Genomic DNA, 22,604 nt, shown 5'->3' on the forward strand with positions numbered 1-22,604 from the left:
GAAGCAAAATGCCGTACTTATTTTGGACTGCCAATTTAAATATCTGAAAGCATATAGGTACATTAGGTACAATATAACTTTACAGCTGTAATAGCGCGGTTCGCATTTGTACCAGACGGATAGACAGCCGACATGACTGCCTATCTGTGGAGTTAAGTTTGAACAGTTCGGTCGTTCGATGGAGTTTTCGCGCCAACTGGAATTGTGTGTGTTTTTGAAGATTGGTTTTTGATAAGAAGGACATTTTTTTGGGATTGTGAAGACAGTTTAAACAGCAACCATGGATTCTTGGGGGATTTTGAATGTGGACAGCGCTGCTATGGCGATCACCAGAGACGATCTGGGGTCCAGTTTTCGTCGGAAACAGATGATGGTAATTATTTGATTAGTCAACGTATTCAAATGAACCTTTAACCGTAAAAGAATAAGCCACTGAACACTTGAAATTTATGTTTTACTTTTTAAAATTCTCTACGAATATGCAAAAATATGTGAAAGATAAAAACAAAAGACGATAAAACGATGTTCCCTATTTAATTAAATTCCGTAATTAAAGACGGCGCCGAGGGACAGTTTTAAATAATCTTGGACTGGGATTCGTCACTGAATCATTAGTTTGTAATTAGAATAACATAGGACACGACGAAACTCTCTTAAAAATGATTGATTTAATTTGTATTCTTGAAGTTTTACTATAAATATTAGTTTACAAAGGATTGTTGATTAATAAATAATTCATTTCCTGTTACAAATACTCCTTTCCTCACCGGAAAATGAATTTCAGAATTATTTCCAACGAACGCCGACGGAAGTTATAGGGCGGTTTAATTCTTCACTTTGTCTTAGTATATTTACTAACTAAACATGAGAATTTAATTATATGAAAACATCTACTAATAATCCCTATCCATAGCAAAAAATATTATAAACGCGCAATTACCTAACCCTTATACGGAGCAAAATGCGTAAATAATGTAATGAATAATTCTCATCATCGGCTTAGCCTTTTCTCTACTATGTTGGGGTCGGCTTCTAGTCTGACCGGATTCAGCTAAGTACCAGTGTTTTACAAAGAGCGACTGCCTATGTGACCTCTTCAACCCAGTTACCTGGGCAACACGATACCCCTTGGTAAGGCTGGTTGTCAGGTTTCAAGCTTCTGACTACCTGTACCGACTGTCAAAGATGTAGAAATAACAGGTGCGACCCACAATTTAACGTGCCTTCCGAAACACGGAGGAACTCGTTATGACAACGATGATCACCTATCTACGGACCAACCGCGTCAAGCGTACCTTAACCTGTGATCGATTCACTTATGCGGTTATAGCATAGCCACGAACTCCACGTAAAGAATTTCTACGTAATGTTAATATTTAATTGTTCTTTTTTTTTAATAAGCTTTTTCTAGTTGTGTAATATTATTAAAGTAAATTGTACAAAAAATGTTAATCTTCTGCTGTATGCGGTGAGAAGAGAGACGTTACCTACTGTTGAAATAGAAATGTTTTGCACAGAGTTACAGAAAACGTATTCCACCTTTCCTGTGACCTATGTGTGTAATGTACCATGTACCATTTACCTATGGAATGGATTCACTATTCCGTTTTACCAACTTGATTCTAGCTGCAATCAGTAACTGAGTAATGGTTGTTGATGAGTACATTAAAGGCCTCTGAACTAGGTAATTATTAATTACAAAGCTTGCTAAACAGCACACATGCGGACACTGGCCTTTACCTACACAAACCAGATGTGAAAACATTTCTAAGCTTTAAGAAGAATAAAATAAAAGCTAAAAGTTTCATTTTTGCTAGTTATTGGCAGTTATACCACACTTTTTCCGATTGCAAATAACAATTTGAATTCGGAAAAAAAGAATTGATCTGATGATGATATTAGTATTCGATGTAAAGCTACAACACTCAACAAGATTAAAATTTGTTCAATGTTTCTCAAGATTACTTGGACAACACGTTTTACACTAACAGATTATTTTCAAGATGGTGGTTGACGTTATAATCTATGATTATGCTTAAGGACTTACTTTGAGGTGCTCTTACAACACAATCTATTAGGTACTCTAGGTAGTACCTACTTATGATAATCCACTAACGATTCACCTGCGCTTTTCTAAGAGTTCCGCATTTAATTTGTATTCCATGAGCTATATCAATAACTAGCTTTTCGCCCGCGGCTTCGCCCGCGTCGAGGTCGGTTATATCGCGTTTCCAAGAGAACTCTTCAAAATTCCGGGATAAAAACTATCCTGTTCTTTCTCAAGGTCAACTCTATATCTGTACCAAATTTCATTAAAATCAGTTCAGTGGTTTAGACGTAAAAGCGTAACAGACAGATTGACAGACAGAGTTACTTTTGCATTAATATTAATAAGTAGGGATTACTCAATCAACTCAGCCTATCGCCATCCTCAGCTGGACAAAGGCCCCCATCAAGTAACGCCACAATAACTGGTCCTCGGCCTCCCTTATTTAAAAAATAGTCGGGTCCGTCAAAAATCATGCCAATTGGTACTCACTTCAATAAAAAAAACAGGCGATTGCAAATGGAGCGGGTTTTTCTGTGTTTTATACGTTTTTATTTCATGATGACTTGCATTTTGGTTCGCCTTTCATCTTTAGCGAAACTTAAGATAAGTACATCTCCTACCTATAGCTATAGTAATGAGACCCGATAGTTCTTGTGAACTACACAGGAACTTGACGGCAAACGGTAAATTGATAAAACGCAATAGGAATTCATTCCAATCAGTTCTTGTCGCATCCTTAGCTGCTAGGCGCTAACGATACTCTAAATAGTACATACATGGGGAACGCCCTTTCAATACGTCACGCATACTCCGGCTTGGCCCCTGTCACCTACTGACTACAATATCAATATTATACAACATGACAATGACACGGACGATTGACTTGTGCCAATAATGTCTTGTTGTCATTACGCGACGTTAATCAGACGTGCTCCGACCATTTAGGGAAGTGCAACTACATTATCTTTATATTAAATAATTAATTAAATGATGTCCGAAGAGCCTTTTATTATAAAAGCTCCACCAAGGAGAAAAAGGTCCATGTTTGTATGTATCAGAAGTCGCTTTGCATCTGTGATTTGTGAGTGCTCTACATAATTGGAAATTGAGAAGCGGTGGACTTTGCACAGTTTTCATTTAGTTTACTTTGTTTTAACATGCGTCATCGTTCATCTTCGTCTATTAGTAGATAGTGACCATCTAATACTAGCACGGATACATCTGGATGCTTCTAAATGGGTAAGATAAGTGTGGAACCACATCCATTACACCTTTCGCATGTAGCGTCATGATACTGACGCATGATTTAAACGTGCGTAACTCAAATTGATCGGTGTTGCACCTTATTTATTGGTTTTGATGTTTGACTGAGGATTAAACAATAAATATTTGTCCAAATTAAAGGGAAAGTTGCCGTAAATATCGTATTTACGCTTGTTTAGATCAGGCGCAATGTTTTAAGATATTTTTAGTTAAAATGAGTGATATTTTTTTTGTTTTCAGTAAAAACATTATTTATAATTACTAATTACAATAACGTGTAACTAGTAATATTAAGGAATGGTTAAGCAAGATATTAGTTTTGTGTGCTTTCTGAATTATAATCATTGCGATGTAAATATTATTATGACATAGCTAATTTTTCAGATCTTTTACGCTGACCTAAAATAATTTGATTCGATAAAAAATCATAAAGAGAAAATATATTTTAGGAGAGTCATGGATTAATTTTGTTTAAAAAGGATAGTTTTTAACAGATGCAATTTGAAATGTTTATTCAGTGAATGAAGTTGCTTGAACTTTCTAAAAAATAATGCAGTATAATATACCTACCTGTAAACTAGGATTGGCCCTAGTGGTCTCTTCTATTAAGGTATTTTTTAATGTTTTTTTGGTCAGGGAGAAATTCACTATACCACCTGGATACCTGGGCATACTGGCACCTCGGTGGTCTCTCTACCAAAGTGCTTTTGCGGGCTATATTTGTGGCATTGAGACGCTATTCAGCACAAAACAATCGTGCTATAGTAAACATCAATCTTCCCTTTCAGGACGTCGCCTACTTAAATATTGTACCACAATACCCATAAATCCAACGTAAAATTTGTTCAGCATCTGTCTCGCTCCATCACGCCTGCATGACCTAATATCTCGCGCCCAATTAAATCTATTGTTCTTAAATAAACCTTCACGTTTTATTCCGTGACACTTCATTAGGAATGTATGGTATGCTGTCTCGTTATCATTTGCCGCCAAAGTTTCTAAATTGACGTTCTTAGTTGCTAATTACAAATGTGTTGTCATTTGTTATTTATGTCTCTTTTTGGCTACTCCTCGAGTATGCATTGTAATTAGTATTTGCCATTAACTTGATCATTGCATTCATTTATTGGGCTGTTATTGTTTCATACACCCTGTTTATACAGGCACAAACAGCTTTTGATAGTGCATGACCTGTTAACTGATGCTTGGTTATATTGATTAATCAGTCACCACAAGATTTTACAACTGATTACAAGTCAGTTTCGGCCTTCATCTCAACCACGTATGGTTGGAAATAACAATGAAATATTTATAACAAGGAGCTTTTTCACAATTTTCCCTTAGTGTGGCGATAGCTGTAAATGTAATGTCGACAAAAGGATTAACACAAGTATTTAGTTCATTGAGGCAAAAACAAAAACAGGAACGCGTCGCATACTGTCGGTGTTGAGTCACTGGCCAGGAAATACCTCCTAGCTTGCCAAGTGATGTCTACGGGCTGAAAAACAATACACAAGGACGGCATAATTTTTGAAAGAAACACATAAATACTTTATTATAACAAGAAGTCTCGCCGGCGCCGCAGTAAAGTTCCAACTGTCAGAGCAAAGATGTAAATAACAGACTTGCTCCTTTGTTATAGAGAGCGAATTGAAAATAAAATTAAAGTACCTCAATTTGTAAAGCTTATCATTGTAAATTTATTATTAAGTCACTAATGCTCAGCGACTGATTAATATAATTTAAACTTCATCATATCTGTACCGGACGTTAGGCATTTAATATAAATAGTTTTCATCTAAACTTACATGTAACGGTCATAAAATTAATCTATTTTAGAAATGTTAATAAGGCACTTAGATGCAGGATACAGTCACAAGGATTTTATTACTACATATAAAACCGTGTAGATGAATAAGTGACGTAGAGCAGCTGTAACGCAGACAACTTTCAAATTTCCCGCGTCACTCATTTTTGTAGACTCATAAAATATATTAAAAATACTTGTCAAAATATTATAAAAATTCATGAAAATATTAATGGTTGCGGTAATTTCTCCAGTCATGCCGTGACATTATCCAAAGTGCTTATACACAGCAGATTCTTGAAATATTTCCTAGGCGCGCTTTCGCCCAATCCCGGATGGTTCCAAAATTAACCCGAGCGTTCCATTTACTCGCTCGACTCGAACTTTACGTGCGTATCAAGTAAAACTAGAGAGTTTCTCATTAATTTGTATATTTTTACATGTATTTTTTGTGATTTATTTTGTGTGGAGTTTAATACTTCGTCATGGACATTCCGACTGATGTGTGGGGCCAACTGGCATTGGAGGCCAGTCAAGTGTATTTGACTGAGGGAGGGCAACTCAGGAGTCCATTCGCAAACACGGTAATATTATGTAAATGTGCTCCAGCTGTTGTTTTGACATTGTTTATGTTATTTTCTAGACCTAAAACGAAATATTTATCATGGAATACAAAAGTGGCATTTAATAAGGGAACACATAGTAATGTTTAACCTACTCGATTAATTAGACTCTCTAACAATAGTTTGGTACTGTAAGAGCCAGTCGCATACTAAGTCCGTACCATTAACATCTAGCAGCTGCCAATATGCAGTCACAACGCTTGCCACGACGAATGATTGATGTAGCATCAAATTAAAACGCATCCTCGTTTGTTTCAGACTATAGAAAAGTTACCAGACAAAGTGTTATTGAATATATTCTCGTATTTAACACATCGAGAAATATGTCGAATGGCCACAGTCTGCAAAAGATGGCGCATGGTAGCATACGACACAAAACTATGGACCCACGTCAGTTTACGACCAGAAATCTCAGGATTACATGTTGGTAGGTGTGTTACACTAAAAATATAACCCTTGATTACATCTAAAATTAGAATTGAACGAAGTGTATTTGAATTCTACCATTTAGAAATGTTTTATTAAGTTGCAACCCTAAATTGGTCAATGTCAATCGTTGTAAGTAGTTTGGTATTTAAGTAATAGATGGCATTACTGTTAGTATAATTATGACTGTAACAGCTGCCTAGCTGTTATAAGCAGAAACGTATTTGAGTTCTAAATTCTGATACTAAGAAGACTATCAACGACCCAACATCGTAATCTACGAAAGCATATTTTTTAATGTTCTTCATTATTTAATGCCTTTAATTTTGTAGTTACGTACCTTGTATATTTGTTTTTGATGAAAGCACGATATCATCAACACTAGAATACTAGTTGTGCATTTTAATTACTAAACGCTATAATGTTTGAAAACATCTCCATGTACTAAATAAGATTAAAGGTCCTCTTCAAAACAATAAAGTATCTACTTATATATTTCCATATACTTATCAACTTTCTTGGCTTTTGCTAAGTATCGTGTTTGAGAACCCTTGTAATGTTCAATTATAGCTTACCTAAGCATACATTACATGTTATTGATAATTTACTATACTTTGATGCTCCGCCGTCGCTTCAGCTAATTATAAAGTTCTACGGAATAGTTCGAAACTAGTCAGGCGATGCTGACCAATATGCGTGAGAGAGCTTTTATCAAATTATTCTGTATTATGACGTCTTCTCAGGATCCCTGGAATCGCTACTAGCTCTGATATCGATAAGGTTCGGACCTTCGCTGCGCTACATCGAGCTGCCCATCGAGCTGATAACTCACACCGTGCTACACGAGCTGGCTGCCAAGTGCCCTAACCTGACGCATATGCTACTGGATTTCAGTACAGGTGAGCTTATGTATCTAAGTATCGAGTTAGAGAAACCTTGTAATTTTCAGCTATGGCTAACCTGAACATACATTAACTACAGGTTACTAAAAATACTTTTTTTTTTGGTAAGGCGGGGGAATCCTCGTGGACCCCCAGCTCCCTCGGAGGAGGGAACGGGTAGTGTCAGACTCTAACTGACTTGACCTAAACGTCGGGTGACATCAGCTGTATTCTGCCGACACCTGAGAGCGCAACACTTCACAATTATAAAGCTTTGTATCGAACGGCGCATTGTGTGAAAATGCCATATCCATCGAACCCCGAATGCTCTTTCTCCTTTGGCCGGGGGTTGTTAAGTCTCATCAAAAAGTCCGGTGATACGTGAAAGACTGCGCTAAGGTTACCTGCGCTGATTTCTTAAAAAACCCTGTATCCTTCTTCCAGCCATGCAGCTGCACGACTTCTCGGAGATGCAGGCGTTCCCCACGAAGCTGCGATACCTGTGCATCTGTCTTTCCGAGGTCATCTTCATGGAGGGCTTCATGCGCAAGATATACAACTTCATCAACGGTCTCGAGATCCTGCATCTTATTGGTAAGTGTATGTTGTTGTCATACTAAAATAAGTCTGGCCTCCAAGTACCTCTCCAACTGGAGGAACTAATTCTTCAGTGCGCGAGTCCTTTTGAATGAGGAAGAATTAAGTACAAGAGTTACAATTGCTATGCCAATGACTCATCCCAAGTCCTCGTTTGGAGCTATTTTAGGCTTTTACGAATTGTCAAAAGATTCCTGATTCACCTTAGTCTGGAAATATTTCCAAAAAAGCTTCCATTTTTTTCGATAGTCAGCTTACCAGATATACCATACTCCTCCAGGAACCTACGAGAAGGTGGAAGAAGAGGAGGAGGAAATCTACGAGGTAATCAACGTGCACAAGCTGAAGTCCGCCACTCCGAACCTTCGCGTCATCAACCTGTACGGGATTAACTTCGTGGACGACTCGCATATCGATGCCTTCAGCTCTAACTGTATTCAGGTGGGTTCATAGTACTGCAAGCGAAAAAGATGGGCTCAGTCCAGCTTGATATATAAATAAATGTCTAGCAAATATTATAAAAGCGTAAGTTTGTATGTATGGAAGTTTATTCCCCTTTTGCTCCACGCAATAACCACTGAACGGATTTAGGCGAAACTTGGTATACGTACAGATAGTTTATAATCAGGATTAACACATACTTTCATACCGGTTTTATTTTACCGTGGGATCATTTTCGATTTGTAGCGAGCGGAGCCGCTGGTGTCATCTAGTTTTCAAAACAAGGAACTCTAAGATATCAATAATATTGGTAATTGGTAGTCTTCAAGTTATACCTACATAACGAACAATGCACACGTAAATATATATCAGAACATTGAAATCGCTAAAAAAATCCAGCTTATACACTTGAAGAAGAAACTAAATGCACTATACACTTAAGGTCCTCTTTCATAAATCGACGTAAACAAACTCTCGGTATAAACGTTTCCAGCTTGAATGCCTGGCTGTGAACTTCTGCAACAAGGTGACGGGATCCACAATGAAGACACTGTTCCAACGCTCCAGGAGACTCACCTGCCTGCTCATGAATGGATGCAGTATGTATTATGTCTTTCTATAACTGTTTAGAGACTAGTATAAGGATTGGGCTATTGAGAGCGGAAAGATAATATTTTGTAGTTTTATTTTATCATTCAAGGTGTAATAGCGAATATAGTTACTTCCTAGACAAAACCACACCAAATCCCTAGAAAGAGATATGTAATCAACGCAGAGAGGCATTTGCTTTGAGAGAGCCTTTGCCAGAAGCAATGCTAGAAAATAAGATGATCCTATTGGTAAACTGTATGAAGATACATTGACATGGCAAGAAAGGCTTTAAAATGAAGATGAAGAGACACATTCTCCGAACTACCATTCTGCCTAGCCAAACATTACTAAAAATACAAAGATAATCATACGTATGACCTATAAGCAGGTGTAACTCCGCAACCAGTTATAAACTCAATCTTACCATTTCAAAGCACACCTTTATCTCCAGGTCTCCAATCGGAGTACGTGATGCAAGTAGAATGGGAGAAGTCCTCGATTCAGGAGCTGGACATCACGGCCACGGACCTGTCCACCGAGTGCCTCATCGACATGCTGACCAGGATACCGAACCTGCGCTTCTTGAGCGCCGGGCAGATCAATGGATTTAATGACACCGTGCTGAAGGCTTGGATAGAAGCTGGTACTGCGAGGTGAGAGCTTCTTTATTAATCGCCGTTAGTGTCACACTGCTGAGGTAGGAAAAGGTCACCCTTTCATGGATTCCGACGGACCAAGAAGACTTTTCGGCAATCCTTGGAAAAGATGGTGTGTTAATGGGATCTTAGACGCAAAATTTGACGCTCTTCAATCAGGCACAAAAAGGTCCATCTTTACGTTTTCGCCATAAACACTTATAACTAGCGAAAACATTGTTTCTCAAAAAATGCTTAGGTACGTGACGATTTAAAAAAAAAAAACTGTTCTATTTTGCTATGAAGAGGTTTTACCCTTTCCTATTTCTGATGAGAATGAGATTTTTTTGGATCCAATTGAAGTAAGACTAGCTCTTGTTGAGTCGCAACATTACACACCGAAAGTATTTTTTTTTATTCCATTAACAATCTTCTTGAAGATATCTCGTCATGTTGTCCCCAGGAACCTGGTGGGGCTGGACGTGGACTCGTCGGACAACCTGACGGACGAGGCGCTGCACCGCTTCCTGTCGCGGCACGGCGGCCAGCTGCACGGGCTCGTGCTCAGCGGCATGCCGCACATCACCGACCAGCTCTGGCAGAGCGTGCTGCAGCTGCTCGTCAACGCCAAGTTAGTGGAGCATACTATACATATTCTGTCAAACCTTTTTGACAAAAAAATACTCTTGCGTAAATCTTTGAACTTAATTAAACTTAATCCTTGTGTCGCGGGGGTTTCACAAACATGCAAGTCACATGCACATAGACACCCAGACTCAGGACAAGAATTCCTGGATCACACAAATGCTTGTCCTAAGCGGCGTTTGGCGTGGTGACCTCAACCACTCGGCTATCCGTGCAGTCAGTCAATCAAATCCTGCCTCAGATATTGCTAAACGTATTCGTAGTCTGGTTCGAGTGTGTTATCAGTAATTCCCTTTTCAGTAGCGTATAAGTGATTTTTGCAAGAGGTATAATGGGGTTGACGTATCTATGTGGATAAAAACCCCTTAAACATTAATAAAGATAAATAACTAAGGATAGGCCCCAGAAAGAGCGTGATACTGGGATTTTTATTGTTTTGGGGACGATGTGGAGATACTCTTATCGGTGAAACAAATACTTCGGATAATTTATCCAAGTCAGTATTGTTCTGGATTATTTCTGGCCTAAAACTCCAGTTATTTTCTACTGATTAAAAAAACCCCAGGGAAACATTCATGTTTTGTCACTTTAAAGATGAAGAAATCTTGACATTGTAGACTAGCACGACTAAATAAAGTGATTTCGTCCTTTTCTAGTAATTTTGGTAACATTGTCAAAGTTTCTTAAGAGTGTTGTTGTTCTATGGACGTATATTGCTCAACATTTTTAGCGTTATTATTTCAGTGTTAAACTGCAATATGCCACACGACAGAAATTGTCAATGTGATACCTGCTAATTTGGTTGCGTTGTTCTTATATTACGAAGTAGATAGAAGAAGTAGACCTGTATGTGCCTATTGCTGTAATATTATTTTTTCTGAAATATTTTTTCTTGTTACAGAATCCTTATTATGGGCACACAAGAACGCCTTGGAGTCAACATTCATGTTGATCAGGTAAGATTGTTATTATTGTTTTATTAATACATATTTTTCCAGTCAGAGGAAGTTGCTGTTACTATTAGTCTAGGCAAAATTAACAAAACAATTCTGGTCCGAGAGGTCGCCTAACGTAGAGGAAAACAACCTTTATCACCTACAGAAGCTACAGAAAGAAATATAAATCTAAAATAGAAAAGTTCGCTGACTTTTGTGGTTGTTTTAAAGCTAACTTTATTTTACAAGTTTCGTCGTTTTGTCTTCCGAAGTGCTACTAACTTAATTTCACTCTCCATTTAATATTCGATTTCATATTTCCCCAGTTGATGGACGGCATCGCGAACAGCTGCCCCAACCTGGAGCGGTTGGAGCTGCGCTGGGATCCGGAGAACCTTCGTTTCAGCGACAAGAGCCAGAAGGCCATCGATATCTTGCGCGTCAAGTGTCTCAAACTGAAGTGCTTGGTGCTGAGGTGAGGAAGATACTCTAACTTCTATTTCCCTCCTTCCGATGCGACAGTCATAGACTTCATTTATGCTAAACGTAACGCTAACTTAGAGTTCCGTACCCAAAGTGTCAAAACGCAATGCTATTGAAGCACCACTGTCTGTCCTTCTGTCCCCCACCCACACTAAGGTATGTAATCCTTGTGTTGCGCACACAAACATTCAAATCACATGCACGAAGACAGCCATTACTTTTCCCGATATAACCACAACACTTGTCCTACATCAAACCCGAGATATAACGCGTACAGTGACGACCCAACCACTCGGTTATCCATGAAGTCAATTATTCCACCTGTCATATCAGACATGAATGACTGCACGGAAAGCGTAGTGGTTAAGGTCACCACACCAAACCCACTATACGCGACGAGTCGCGGGTGCGCCCCCGCCTAGCACAAGCATTTGAGTGATCCGCGAATGCTTCTGGGTCTGGGTCTCCTTATGCATGTGAATTGTATGTTTGTAAAACCCTCCGCGACACAAGGATTAAATTCCTTATTGCGGGAGTAGTTTTTTTAAGAAATGTCTTTTTATTTGTAGCGACGGGCGCTACTACGAGATCGTGAAGGCGAACTTCGAGCGCGCGGACCGCACCACCGTAGTGCGCACCTCTACCAACTGCCGCGTCTCTAACTACTACCTGCTGTCCAACTACAAGGACTTGATATTCAACTAATTTGTCGTGTTCTCAATTATATTGTTATGTAATCTTTTTATTCGAGTTTTATTTTTGGTTATGAGAACTTATTACCTGAGTACATACTCAGGTAATAAGGTATGTACCTACATAACTAAGTTTTCTTGTAAAAGCTGACTTTGAGTTAGTCGAAGTCTTTGTACGGTTCCGTATTTATAATATAGTATAATATAGAAGCTAAGAATACTCTTGAGTGAGTTCCCATTCGAGTATGGTTAGGTAGTAGACCGTACCTATTTGCAGATATTAAATTATTCTTCATTTCCTCTCACTTCCACCCCCTTCAACTTTGATACGGCACCCACCCCAAATTTGACAAGATTTTTTCAGTAGCCTATTCAACGGGACCCTCACGTGCCAACAAAAATGTTATTACATTAGTGGCTGAGAGAGCCACAGGAGAGCTTGTTGTAGTAGTTTGTGAGGTTCATTTTTTGTTTTATAACCTCAATAAAGGCCTAGTGGCTTCTCAATATAGTATTGCAATACCTACATTTGCAGCCAAACTAATACACTCCTTGTGTCCTTGAATGCTTTTAATTTAATTATTCCTTGGTGATGTTATTGCTTTAAGTAGTCTATAACTAACTACTAACTCCGTTCTCTTGCTAGATAGCGGTGTTGTTACCTGCATTCAAATTGGATGTTGTATGTCTAAATAATTGAAGGATTACACTAACCATAACATTCCAGACACGTAGCCATAATAACAGTTGTGTAACTGTATGTTTACAGATTTAATGAACAGGTAATATGACATAAAATATAGTAAATAACTTAGTAACGTTATTTATTCAACGCGTAACTTGAATGAATCAATGACCCTCGCAGCTAAATATTAACGTCCTTGTTAGGTCCATGTTAATTAAATTTAAATTAATTAGTGGATGCTAATTTATGAACTGTCAACATTTTACAGTTTTCGTCTTTAACATACCGCTGAAATCAATCAGTCGTTTTATTTTATTGATACATAAGTGTCCGTCTAAAAATACCATGAAATTGTTTACCTTTAACAATAACTTACTTTTTTATCAATAAGTACCGCATGGCAAAGAAATGACTTGCCGAAGACGCGCAACGTATGCGCAAGCAACGTCGCAGCTCGGGAAAACGCAAAGAACCTGCTTTGGTTTTAGTCGAATAAAGTAAGTGATATAAATGCATAGTGTGTATTGAGTAAGAACAATTTAAGCCCGTTAAAACTAAACAAACTGAGTACACTTAAAACGAAATTTAAACTCATACTAGCCTTGTTCTAACAATTATCGTGTGAATAAAATGGCGGTTTTTTATAATTTGACAGCAAACAATCGCAATTCCAATTTACAGTTAAATAAATATATCAAACTCAAAAAGGTCGTTGTATTGTAGACTTAGATTTTCAACTACTTAGTAACATTGAATAGCTAATTTATGAATTTTGATTACATTTCTGAGTCGACTCTCAAATCAGCTGTTTTGATTATTTCTTGACAAGGCCAACGACTTTTTTAAGGTCAAACATTGACTCCGTTTTTTGTTTACGACTTTTGAGGATTTCGATTTTTTTTTATAATTAACAAGAAAACACTCTTTGTGTTGTTTTATTGTGTAAAATTATATTTTTTGCACTGCAATATTATTCATGACTTCACAAGAATATTTTTGTACCAGAAAGAAATTTCAGCTGGAAAAAAATCTGCAATCTGCAAAAAAAGATGCAGTAAACGAAATGAAGACAGTAAGTAAGTAACACATAACTAACTATTTTATTTATTTAAATTTATTATTCAACTCTCAGTTTTCTTTGAATATTTAGCATTGTTAAAATGTAAAAAAATGTGGTCTCATTGTTGAGAAGTGCTGCTTTTGACTCAAGTTCAAAGTACTTTAATTTATAACGGCATTTTTGTTTAAAATCTGTTCTCTTTAAAAAAGTAAGCAGAAAAAAAAATTGTAATAATGGTAAATTTTAACAACATCTAATTTTCCAACTGGTCACCCTGAGGAGAAACGTCGAAACAAACTCAGGGTTAATCCTCTTTTAAAGTCAACTTCTATTTCTATTAATAGACGTTTTTAAATGTAACGAATACAGTTACCTTGTCATAAATATTACCTAGTTAATTGCTCAAGGTAAGTGGTTGCTTCTATATATTGGTTCTGAAAGGAATACAGTGAGACAGCACACAGATGAAACATTTGGGAAAAGGTTGGAGATGAGAAAAGGCAAGTTAAGATTAGAAATGAGCCCTCTTGAAGAGGGTTTAGGAGTAAGAATAAGAGAGTGTTAGTTACCATGCGAGGGGTGTCGCGAAACAAAGGCGATATCACACAGTCATCGACATTTAATCTATATCGGAGAACCATAGACAAACAAATTACATACTAAACTCGCCTACATCATTCACTTCACACTAAACTGCAGAGTCCTCAATAATATAATATTGCTAAAACGTACGCTGTACAAATAGAAAAAACACGCTTACTACTAAAATAATAGTTTATTTACAATTCATTATGGGAATAATTACTATTTTTATAATTTTTTCAATTAAGTTACCTCCAAATATTAAAAGCTATTTCTAAATACCTTAACTATTTACAAATAGCTTTCTCGTCAAATATTTCATAAACACTTCGAATATCAGCATTTTTATCGAAACTTGCAATTTTAAGTTCTGGGACGCGACAATAGGAGACATCGACAAAGGTAAGCATCGAGCAACCACTAAGCTTATACTAAGTAACCTCACGCTGCATAAAAAGAAAAAAAACCACGCATCACAAGACAAAATTTAAACCTTAAATCACAGGTATATCGATCTGATTTATAATATATAAAAAAAAAAACAATAACTTACTATACAAATTGAAAAAATACCACTCAAATAAGTCGGTGTCGAAACGTGTGGAGTTTAGTCGGAGCGGCGTGTGTGTGCGTGCAGCGCGAGTCACCTGACGCCCTGTCCCAGCAGCAGCTCGGGGTCCTCCTCCAGCAGCAGGTTCTGGTTGTTGCTGTTCTCCTCGTTGCCGGTCTCCGAGCCGCTGTCCTTGTTGGCGTCGCTGTCGATCTTGTACAGGATGTCGTGGCACAGCGGACAGCGGTCCTGCACGTACAGCCACTTCCGCAGGCACACGCCGTGGAAGTAGTGGTTGCAGCGCGTGATTTTCGCCGAGTGCATCTCCTGGTAGCAGATCGCGCACACGTCATCCAGCCGGTTGAGCTGGTCGGGCGAGGCCTCGCGCAGCGAGTTGATCTTGTTGACCGCCGTCCGCCGCTTCATGAACACGGACCAGCCGGCTCGCGCTTCGCACCATATGTTGAAGTAGGCGTGGATGCACATCATCACCGCTCTGATCGCTCCTCCGGACTCGAACAGCAGGATCCACGCACCGTTGAAAAACAAGAATATCCCAAAACAAAACTCTATTGTGTTGCCGAACGCCCTGATGTAGTACACGTAGTCGTCGAGCTGCTCCCAGAACGTGTTCCGGCACGCGTCGATCAGGAACAGCGAGTAGATCATGAGGCTCACCACTACCTTGACGATCACCTCTATGCTGAAGGCGCTCACTGCCAATAGCCACGTGGATATCGTGTGTTGCGACCACAAGTACACCAGCAGAGATATCGGGAACATGATGAGGAAGGCGCACACCCCCAGGGCCCTTATGTGCCTGTGTGTGCTCGGGTTGTGCGACGCGCTTAATGACATTAGCATAGGATTCACTATATTGTGCAAAAAGTGTAAAAGAGCTGTGAACAGCAAGCAGAAGTTCCTACATAGTCGTATGAACCTCTTCTCTGGGTTTAACGACGTTAAACCTGTTTGCAGAGCGAGTATATAGAATAGGATAGCCGAAACTGTCCCAATACTTTTATCTTCTTCTTCTTCTGCTAGTAAGATCCATTGGAAGAAGTTTCCGATATAGTGGCAAAAAAATGAGATCACTGAAGTCATGCCGAGTACGGCAGTTATCGTTTCGCATCCAGTCACTAGCAGGGATTTCGCCATCGATGCGAGCGATTGCACTGCTAGTAGAGTGGAAACTTTGAGGCCTTCTTCTGCTTCATCATCATAGTTATCCATGAGGAGTAGGATGGCGTGCTCGGCAACTCGCAGCACCCAGAACACGCGCAGGACACACGGCACGTTGAGTCGCATCCACTCGGTCTCGACCAGCGCCGACAGCCCGTAGTTGCTGACGAACAGCCGGCCGTGCTGGTAGCCCGCGTATACCACCTGGATGACGTTGTAGGCGGACGACCACAGCACGTACTTGACCAGCACGAGCGGCAGCAGCGCGGAGAACACCGGCGAGTGGTGCAGCAGGTTCGGCGGCACCGGCAGCATCGCCAGGAACGACGGCGCCATGAAGCTGATCGGCAAGAGCTTCTGTATGGTCGCCTGCCGAGGTCCTAGGTGGACGTATTTGAATATTACAGCCAACATGAACTGTATGGCGAAGTTTTGTATGACCAGGATGCCCGGCCCTTCGAGATCTAGGAGATTCTTAAGATTTAAATTTAACATGTCTTCTAGGATGCTGGCGGACTGGTGTGGGGAGTTGGCGACTAGTGTGAGCGACTGGATCTGCTTGATGGCTGAAACGTTGGTCCAGTAGGAGACGAACACCAGGCCGACAGACGTCAGGTACAGGTACACGATGATGAGGTGCTTCGTGTACAACACGAATATGCAGAGCGCGGACATACATCCTGGAAACGAGAAAAGGTACAAATTAGTAAAGACACTTAAAGGAAACTGGACATGCTCTTGGGGATTAGTCAAACAACTAGCAGTGAACTGGAGGTCATATATTCCTAAACGTTACATATTTATGAATTGTTTTGTCACATGTTATGTGTGAATGTCTTTCTATCAATTAGATATTTGATTGCAATTAATGGTTTTACGTGCCAACACGAAAACGGATTGACTGATAATAGTACATTGGCGTTGGCAATAATTAATGAGGCCATTTCTTATCATTTAAAATACAACAAAGTGTTTGTTGACACAGTGACGTCATAAGTAATCAAAATTGAAGAAGTGTTGAACTATTTTTAATATGTACTAAACGCCAAAGTTTGAAACTCAAGTAACTTATCTGACGTATATTCTATTATCGAATATTATTTAAATGATGATACGGCAAAACTTTTTTGTTTCCAACTAGAAACAAACATATAATTCGAACCAATATTAGTAACACAGGTTAACAACTCCTGTCTAACCCCTATATTGATGGACAGAATATGATTAGTAAATAACAATTATCCGGCCAGATTATATTCATGAGCCCTTAGACATACTACACTCCAAGATGACGGATGGAAACCGATGAGGTTCTCGTCCAAGTGTGAGAAACTTAGAGGTTGCAAAATTAATTTCAGCTTATGGTTAATATAAATTATACAACCTGATGTCAGATATTGACATGTGGGGAACTTTAGAGTTTACCCATTTCCTACCGTTTTTAGCACGAGATGATTGCTAAGTCGATGAAATTAGAAAAGACTTACAGACTTAAAAAGCCTAATGAATTTAAAAAACTGTTTTTGGAAGCCGGTTTAATATAGAACTAAACTATAGTATACAACGACGTAACTTATGGTACAACGGTGATCTGCAGTATTTTATTGACCCTAGTATAGTGAAAGCAGAAATCTTCATGGTATGAAAATCACAAATATACCGAGACATTCGTTTCCGCATCCCCGTACAGACGTTCAGGGCAAAGCCCTCACATTACCTTGATGCACTACACATCCACTTCCGGTAAGCAACATTCTATATGTATCGGGTCAGCGAACCTTCTGGGCCAATACTGAATTATTTGCTAACCAACAATTACTGGGAAAAATACAGCCTAAAACTATATCTCATAGTATAATGCTGAAGGGTAGCACGCAAATCTCAGGCAACAACGTGGCAACAAGACGATTATTAGTTCAACAGTTGCTAAGACAGAGGATGCTTCAATAATTCTGGCGGAACCCCGCAAAGCATTCTCACAGTTAAAGGCAAAGGCATAGACGGGGATGTTTTCTGTCAGTCCACCACCAGTTCGTTTACTCATTACGTTTTCAATACGTATGTAAAAAGAAAATAGGAAACAGAAAATACCTCATCACGTTTTAGACATCTCATAGCAACAGAGTAAAATTTGCATTTACAAAAGTGATTGCATATATCTCCACAATTAACCTATTTCGAGGAAAGGAATATCCCTTGGACACCATGGTGCTATTATTAAAGTATATTTAAATAATTTATTATACATTACCGCGTTTTGCGGCAGTGACACAGTTCGGTGTTTCGTAATAGTTGTAGTAAGCCCGCATTGTAAAAGCCAGGGTCGCGACAATGAATTGTATTTGTAACATCGCTGTTGTTACCTCTCATTATCATTATAAAGTTACTATGCAATTACTTAAACCTGTTGAATAGTTGATAGCTTAATATTTTTGTACTTGTGTCTTTCAATCGTGTGAAATTTGATTAGTCTGAACATTTAACCGAAATGCTTGATTTGATTTTGATGAATATAATTATTGTTTTCTCGGATTACAAACTTTATTAAGTTTTTTAGTTTAATCGTAGCGTCGATATGAAATCTTAAGAATCTAAAAGCGAACTATTGCCAACTTAATAATATATTGAGATGTTAAATGGGGGTCCGGATTGCACACATTTGACACTGATGGACAAAATCTGAGAACTTTTCTAAGATATTAAAAAAAAAGTGTAGTCGTAAAATAATTCTAATAATCATGTTCCTATAATATATTCTACTAGCTGTTGCAACTTCGTCTGCGTGGTTAGAAGATATAAGTTATGACTTTTTCTTCACTCCTATTGGTTGCAGCGTAATGATATATAGCCTTAAACCTTCCTCGATGAATGGTCTATTCAACACAAAATGATTTTTTCAATTTGAACCAGTAGTTACTGAGATTAGCGCGTTCAAACAAACAAACTCTTCAGCTTTCTATATTAGTATAGATATAGAAGTATAGAAGATAATATAGATTACTGACTGTTCAATCAGTGCATCATCCTACACAATACAGTGACTCAAACAAAATAAAATCTAGAAAGCCATAAAAACTTAAAAAAAATCTAGGTCTAGACAAGGTATAAATCTTTTTTACGGCTGACCTCAAATCAAAGTATGCGTAACATAGGTCAAGGTTAAGCAAGCAAAAAGTATTTATTTCAAAAGAATGTAACAATATGTTTACATTGTAAACGTTATTAACTTTGTATCGTAATTTAAATTACATCTTTAAGTAAATTCAAATTTGTATATTGTGTATTGTTTTGTCTGGCAAAGATGAAATTGATTGGATTTCAATATTTAACTCATGAATATGAATAAAAATCAGTACATTATAATTATTTGGATATTCACTTGTTTTTTATTCAAACATCGTTGAAGGTTCTGTTACCTGAGATCTACAAATAAACTGATCAAATCAAATTTAATGTTCATCAATAGGGATGATGACAATTTTTTTTTGCAGTGTCCGTCTTGTAGTTTGTATAATAATTATAAAAATGTATAATAATGGATACGTATTTTTTAATTTGTCCCGCAAACATAAATTGACCAAATTACAGTGAATGAAACTTACGCGTGACGTCACGATTGAGTATAAATTTTACTCTATCGTTACGTCACAAGCCCCCTCTCCTAAACTTTAAAGCATCTTTGTCAATTCTAGTTTCTCTGAAAAAGGAAAAAATACGTGTCTCATACTTTTCAATTATCTAACTTAAGGACTAATGAGGTTTTTTCTTTTTATACCGTCATCATCCCTATTGATATTTTCGGAGATAATGAAACAATTAACCCTAATGTTCGACAAGACTAGAAGTTTTTGATGCATTACTACTTATTAATTTAATAGCGGTTTACCTACCCTTTCTTCCAACGGTTTTTGGGATAGGCCGACAAGTTCGACTCACGACTCTGCTTAAAGGACACCGGCTACGTCCGAAACTAATCGAGCTATCCTGATAAATACGCGTTGTAAAACAGTTATTAAATTCATAAATAGCAATCCATCTAAAAATTCTACTACTAATTGCACATAAACAACTTAGTTGCAAGGATTGTTGTTATTAGATACGAATTAGAATGATAATTATATATTATGTGCTATTAATGTGTGAGTAATTAGTAAGATCCAGAAGCAGCGTTCAATTAAGTATGATGATGTATGGCCGTGCCAAACCGGTTGTTTATTGACAGATACAAGTAATTTTTGAGGAAATGGACCTAAACAATCTGTCCTTTTCATCTGGCCTGATCTTGCTTTTGATCGGGGTCGAGTCTCGGTCGACGGAAGGTCCATTGACCATTTGTCAAATTGTTTTAACAAATCCTCTATTAAAGATGAGATTTGTTTGGATGGATTCCTTAAAGCAAGATCCACTGGAAGGGTTTGGACGAAATGTGGTACACATATAGTTCATAACCTGGATTAAAACATAGGATACACATAGCTTAAAACAGTTTTTACTCCGGTTTCATGTTCCCAAGGGACCATTTTCGATTTGCCGCAAGCGGAGCCCTTGGCAACAGCCTGTTGACAATATTATTGCATTTTTGAGTAGAGTAGTAGACTGAGACCTGAGGCTTCATGCTCGAAAGGCTCAGCAACCACTAGATGAAAGATACAGTCCAGAGTCCAGAGATCCCACCACTAGGTACCTCAAAAAGCATGAACCGCTATATGTCATACAGTGCGTCATCGCTTCCATAATTGCAGCAGCTATATTTTAAGACGATGTGGTAGGCTCCCAGACAGAATAATGACAGTAAATAGGTTGAATAAACTAAGACAGAGCCAAGTTCAAACCTCTACTAGATGTTTTCGTATTTGAACATCGACCCGCCTAAAGATTATGTGACTTGACTGTATCACAGTGACTTGACATAATCGTAGCAAAATTATCTCTGGGTTGAAGTACAGTTTTTTTTAACTTTAATCTGTATTTTATTGTTTTTTTTTTTTATAGAGAACACGACTTACAATTGTGCTTGAAAAACGATTACAGTGCGTTTCCACTGACGCGACGTGGGGCTGGACAAGAGGAGCAGATTGCAGATTTTGATAATATACTAGATTTTATCCGCGACTTCGGCGGCGTGGTAGGAATTAGGTCAGTTTATAAGAAAATTGCGACTCAATATCTGAGATTTCAGCTATCCTCTCTTTCTAGTTAGATCAAGTAGTCGTTTAGGAGTCCATATTAGAATAATTACTTTTGACTAATATCACCACCAACCCAGAATTAAAAAAAAAACATTGAACAAGTTATCACTCCATTCGAAACCTTATTCATTACTTACATACAAACAAATTCACATCAGTTTTTGCGAATCCAATCAGAAAAAAAATCCAATATCGTACGGAGTGCTGTCAAATTACGGTTTATAGGCCAATGAGTCATATCGGTCAATCAAATCATAGTTTTCGTCATAAAACCAACACTTAAGTCGGCACACTATTGATATCCATAAGTCAAGGCGGGCAGTACAGTTATACGTAAAAACTGTGTACCGTAAACCTCTGTAAGTAGGACCGTTATTTACGAAGCAAATAATAACGTAAGAAAGAACAGAAATATCACTCTGCTTTTGAGTTAAGCAAGGAGTTTAAACGGAACTTATATAGTTCCGGCAAGGCTTCACTATAATATATGTCCGTCTGTCACTTTCACAGATAATCATTGATATGATATATTTCTATTGACGCTATAACGAATAAATAAAGATCGACTTTAAACATTTATGTATTGTGACAGTTGTGGTCATGGTCATAAAATTGATGCGTGACCAATCTAATTTGCAAACTTTATGTTCTAGGTAAGTTAAGTTCTAAGTGTTTGTACGAATAGGTCGTACGGAAACCTCAGTGTCGGGAATATGACTCACTAACTCTTAAATTATTATTTTTAATTCAAAACAAAACAAGACATGTTTATTCATACGTAGTTAGATATAAATGAGCTCAATGTAATATTCAAAAGTATGACAACAAACAGTGACATACCAACTGTAAAGGGCGACATTGTTCTTATATTAAGGGACACAATTGTTTTATTGGACCATAAGTGACAGCTAACAAGGACTTATAACAAAGCATGGTACAGTTTCTACTGCATCTGATTTTTGATTGTTATAAAAGAACCTGGAAACTCTAGTCATTTCGGGCGAAGGATGACAAGGGGTCTCTATCTCCAAGCTTTTAAGTATTTTTATTGCAGTTTTGAAAGCGTTAAAGTGAATGGCGTCTCTTTTACAGAACTGTGCCTTGGGTCTCTTCCTGAGTGAGAAAAGCTCGTCTAAGGGATTGGACCAAAGAGGATTTAATCGATCCAAGTTGGATGTCATCAGTGTGTAATATTTAGACAGGCGGCAGCGTCAAGCCAAGTTCAAGGTTTTAGTTTTACACATTTTGTCCCGTGATGAAAAACTTACTATCGATGTAAGCCCATAA

At 38.0% G+C, this 22,604-nt stretch overlaps 2 protein-coding genes across 5 annotated transcripts in view; one reads left to right on the plus strand and one right to left on the minus strand.

Annotated features, from left to right (window-relative positions):
- The first annotated feature begins 30 nt into the window (after positions 1-30).
- On the plus strand, positions 31-12,120 carry LOC113507214 (F-box/LRR-repeat protein 2). Of its 3 annotated transcripts, none has more exons than XM_026890077.1 (11): positions 31-373; positions 6,002-6,170; positions 6,913-7,068; positions 7,495-7,644; positions 7,928-8,088; positions 8,582-8,687; positions 9,131-9,332; positions 9,778-9,945; positions 10,861-10,915; positions 11,221-11,369; positions 11,947-12,120. In XM_026890077.1, exons 1-11 carry the CDS (start codon positions 281-283, stop codon positions 12,080-12,082), a joined length of 1,545 nt encoding a protein of 514 aa, XP_026745878.1. In that variant the 5' UTR covers positions 31-280; the 3' UTR covers positions 12,083-12,120. The 3 variants fall into 3 exon arrangements, with proteins under 3 accessions (XP_026745878.1, XP_026745879.1, XP_026745877.1); XM_026890078.1 differs by lacking the exon at positions 31-373 and adding an exon at positions 2,942-3,097; XM_026890076.1 differs by lacking the exon at positions 31-373 and adding an exon at positions 3,777-5,704.
- Positions 12,121-14,415: 2,295 nt separating this feature from the next.
- LOC113507213 (protein TRC8 homolog) overlaps positions 14,416-22,604 on the minus strand; it is a 45,138-nt gene continuing 36,949 nt past the window's right edge. For both annotated transcript variants that reach the window (XM_026890075.1, XM_026890074.1), the window contains exon 2: positions 14,416-16,808. In XM_026890075.1, coding sequence (XP_026745876.1) covers positions 15,040-16,803 — 1,764 coding nt within the window. In that variant the 5' untranslated portion in view covers positions 16,804-16,808 and the 3' untranslated portion in view covers positions 14,416-15,039. The remainder of the gene's footprint in view (positions 16,809-22,604) is intronic.

The sequence above is a fragment of the Trichoplusia ni genome, unplaced genomic scaffold (genome assembly GCF_003590095.1).
Source record: "Trichoplusia ni isolate ovarian cell line Hi5 unplaced genomic scaffold, tn1 tig00001093, whole genome shotgun sequence".
Lineage (NCBI taxonomy): Eukaryota > Metazoa > Arthropoda > Insecta > Lepidoptera > Noctuidae > Trichoplusia > Trichoplusia ni.

Bases quoted from the DNA above. Each gene is read 5' to 3' on its own strand.
- LOC113507214 (XM_026890076.1), top strand. From the start codon at position 5,606: ATGGACATTCCGACTGATGTGTGGGGCCAACTGGCATTGGAGGCCAGT. The intron at 9,946-10,860 runs GTTAGTGGAGCA...TTCTTGTTACAG, and splicing joins CAGCTGCTCGTCAACGCCAA to AATCCTTATTATGGGCACAC. The intron at 10,916-11,220 runs GTAAGATTGTTA...ATATTTCCCCAG, and splicing joins TCAACATTCATGTTGATCAG to TTGATGGACGGCATCGCGAA.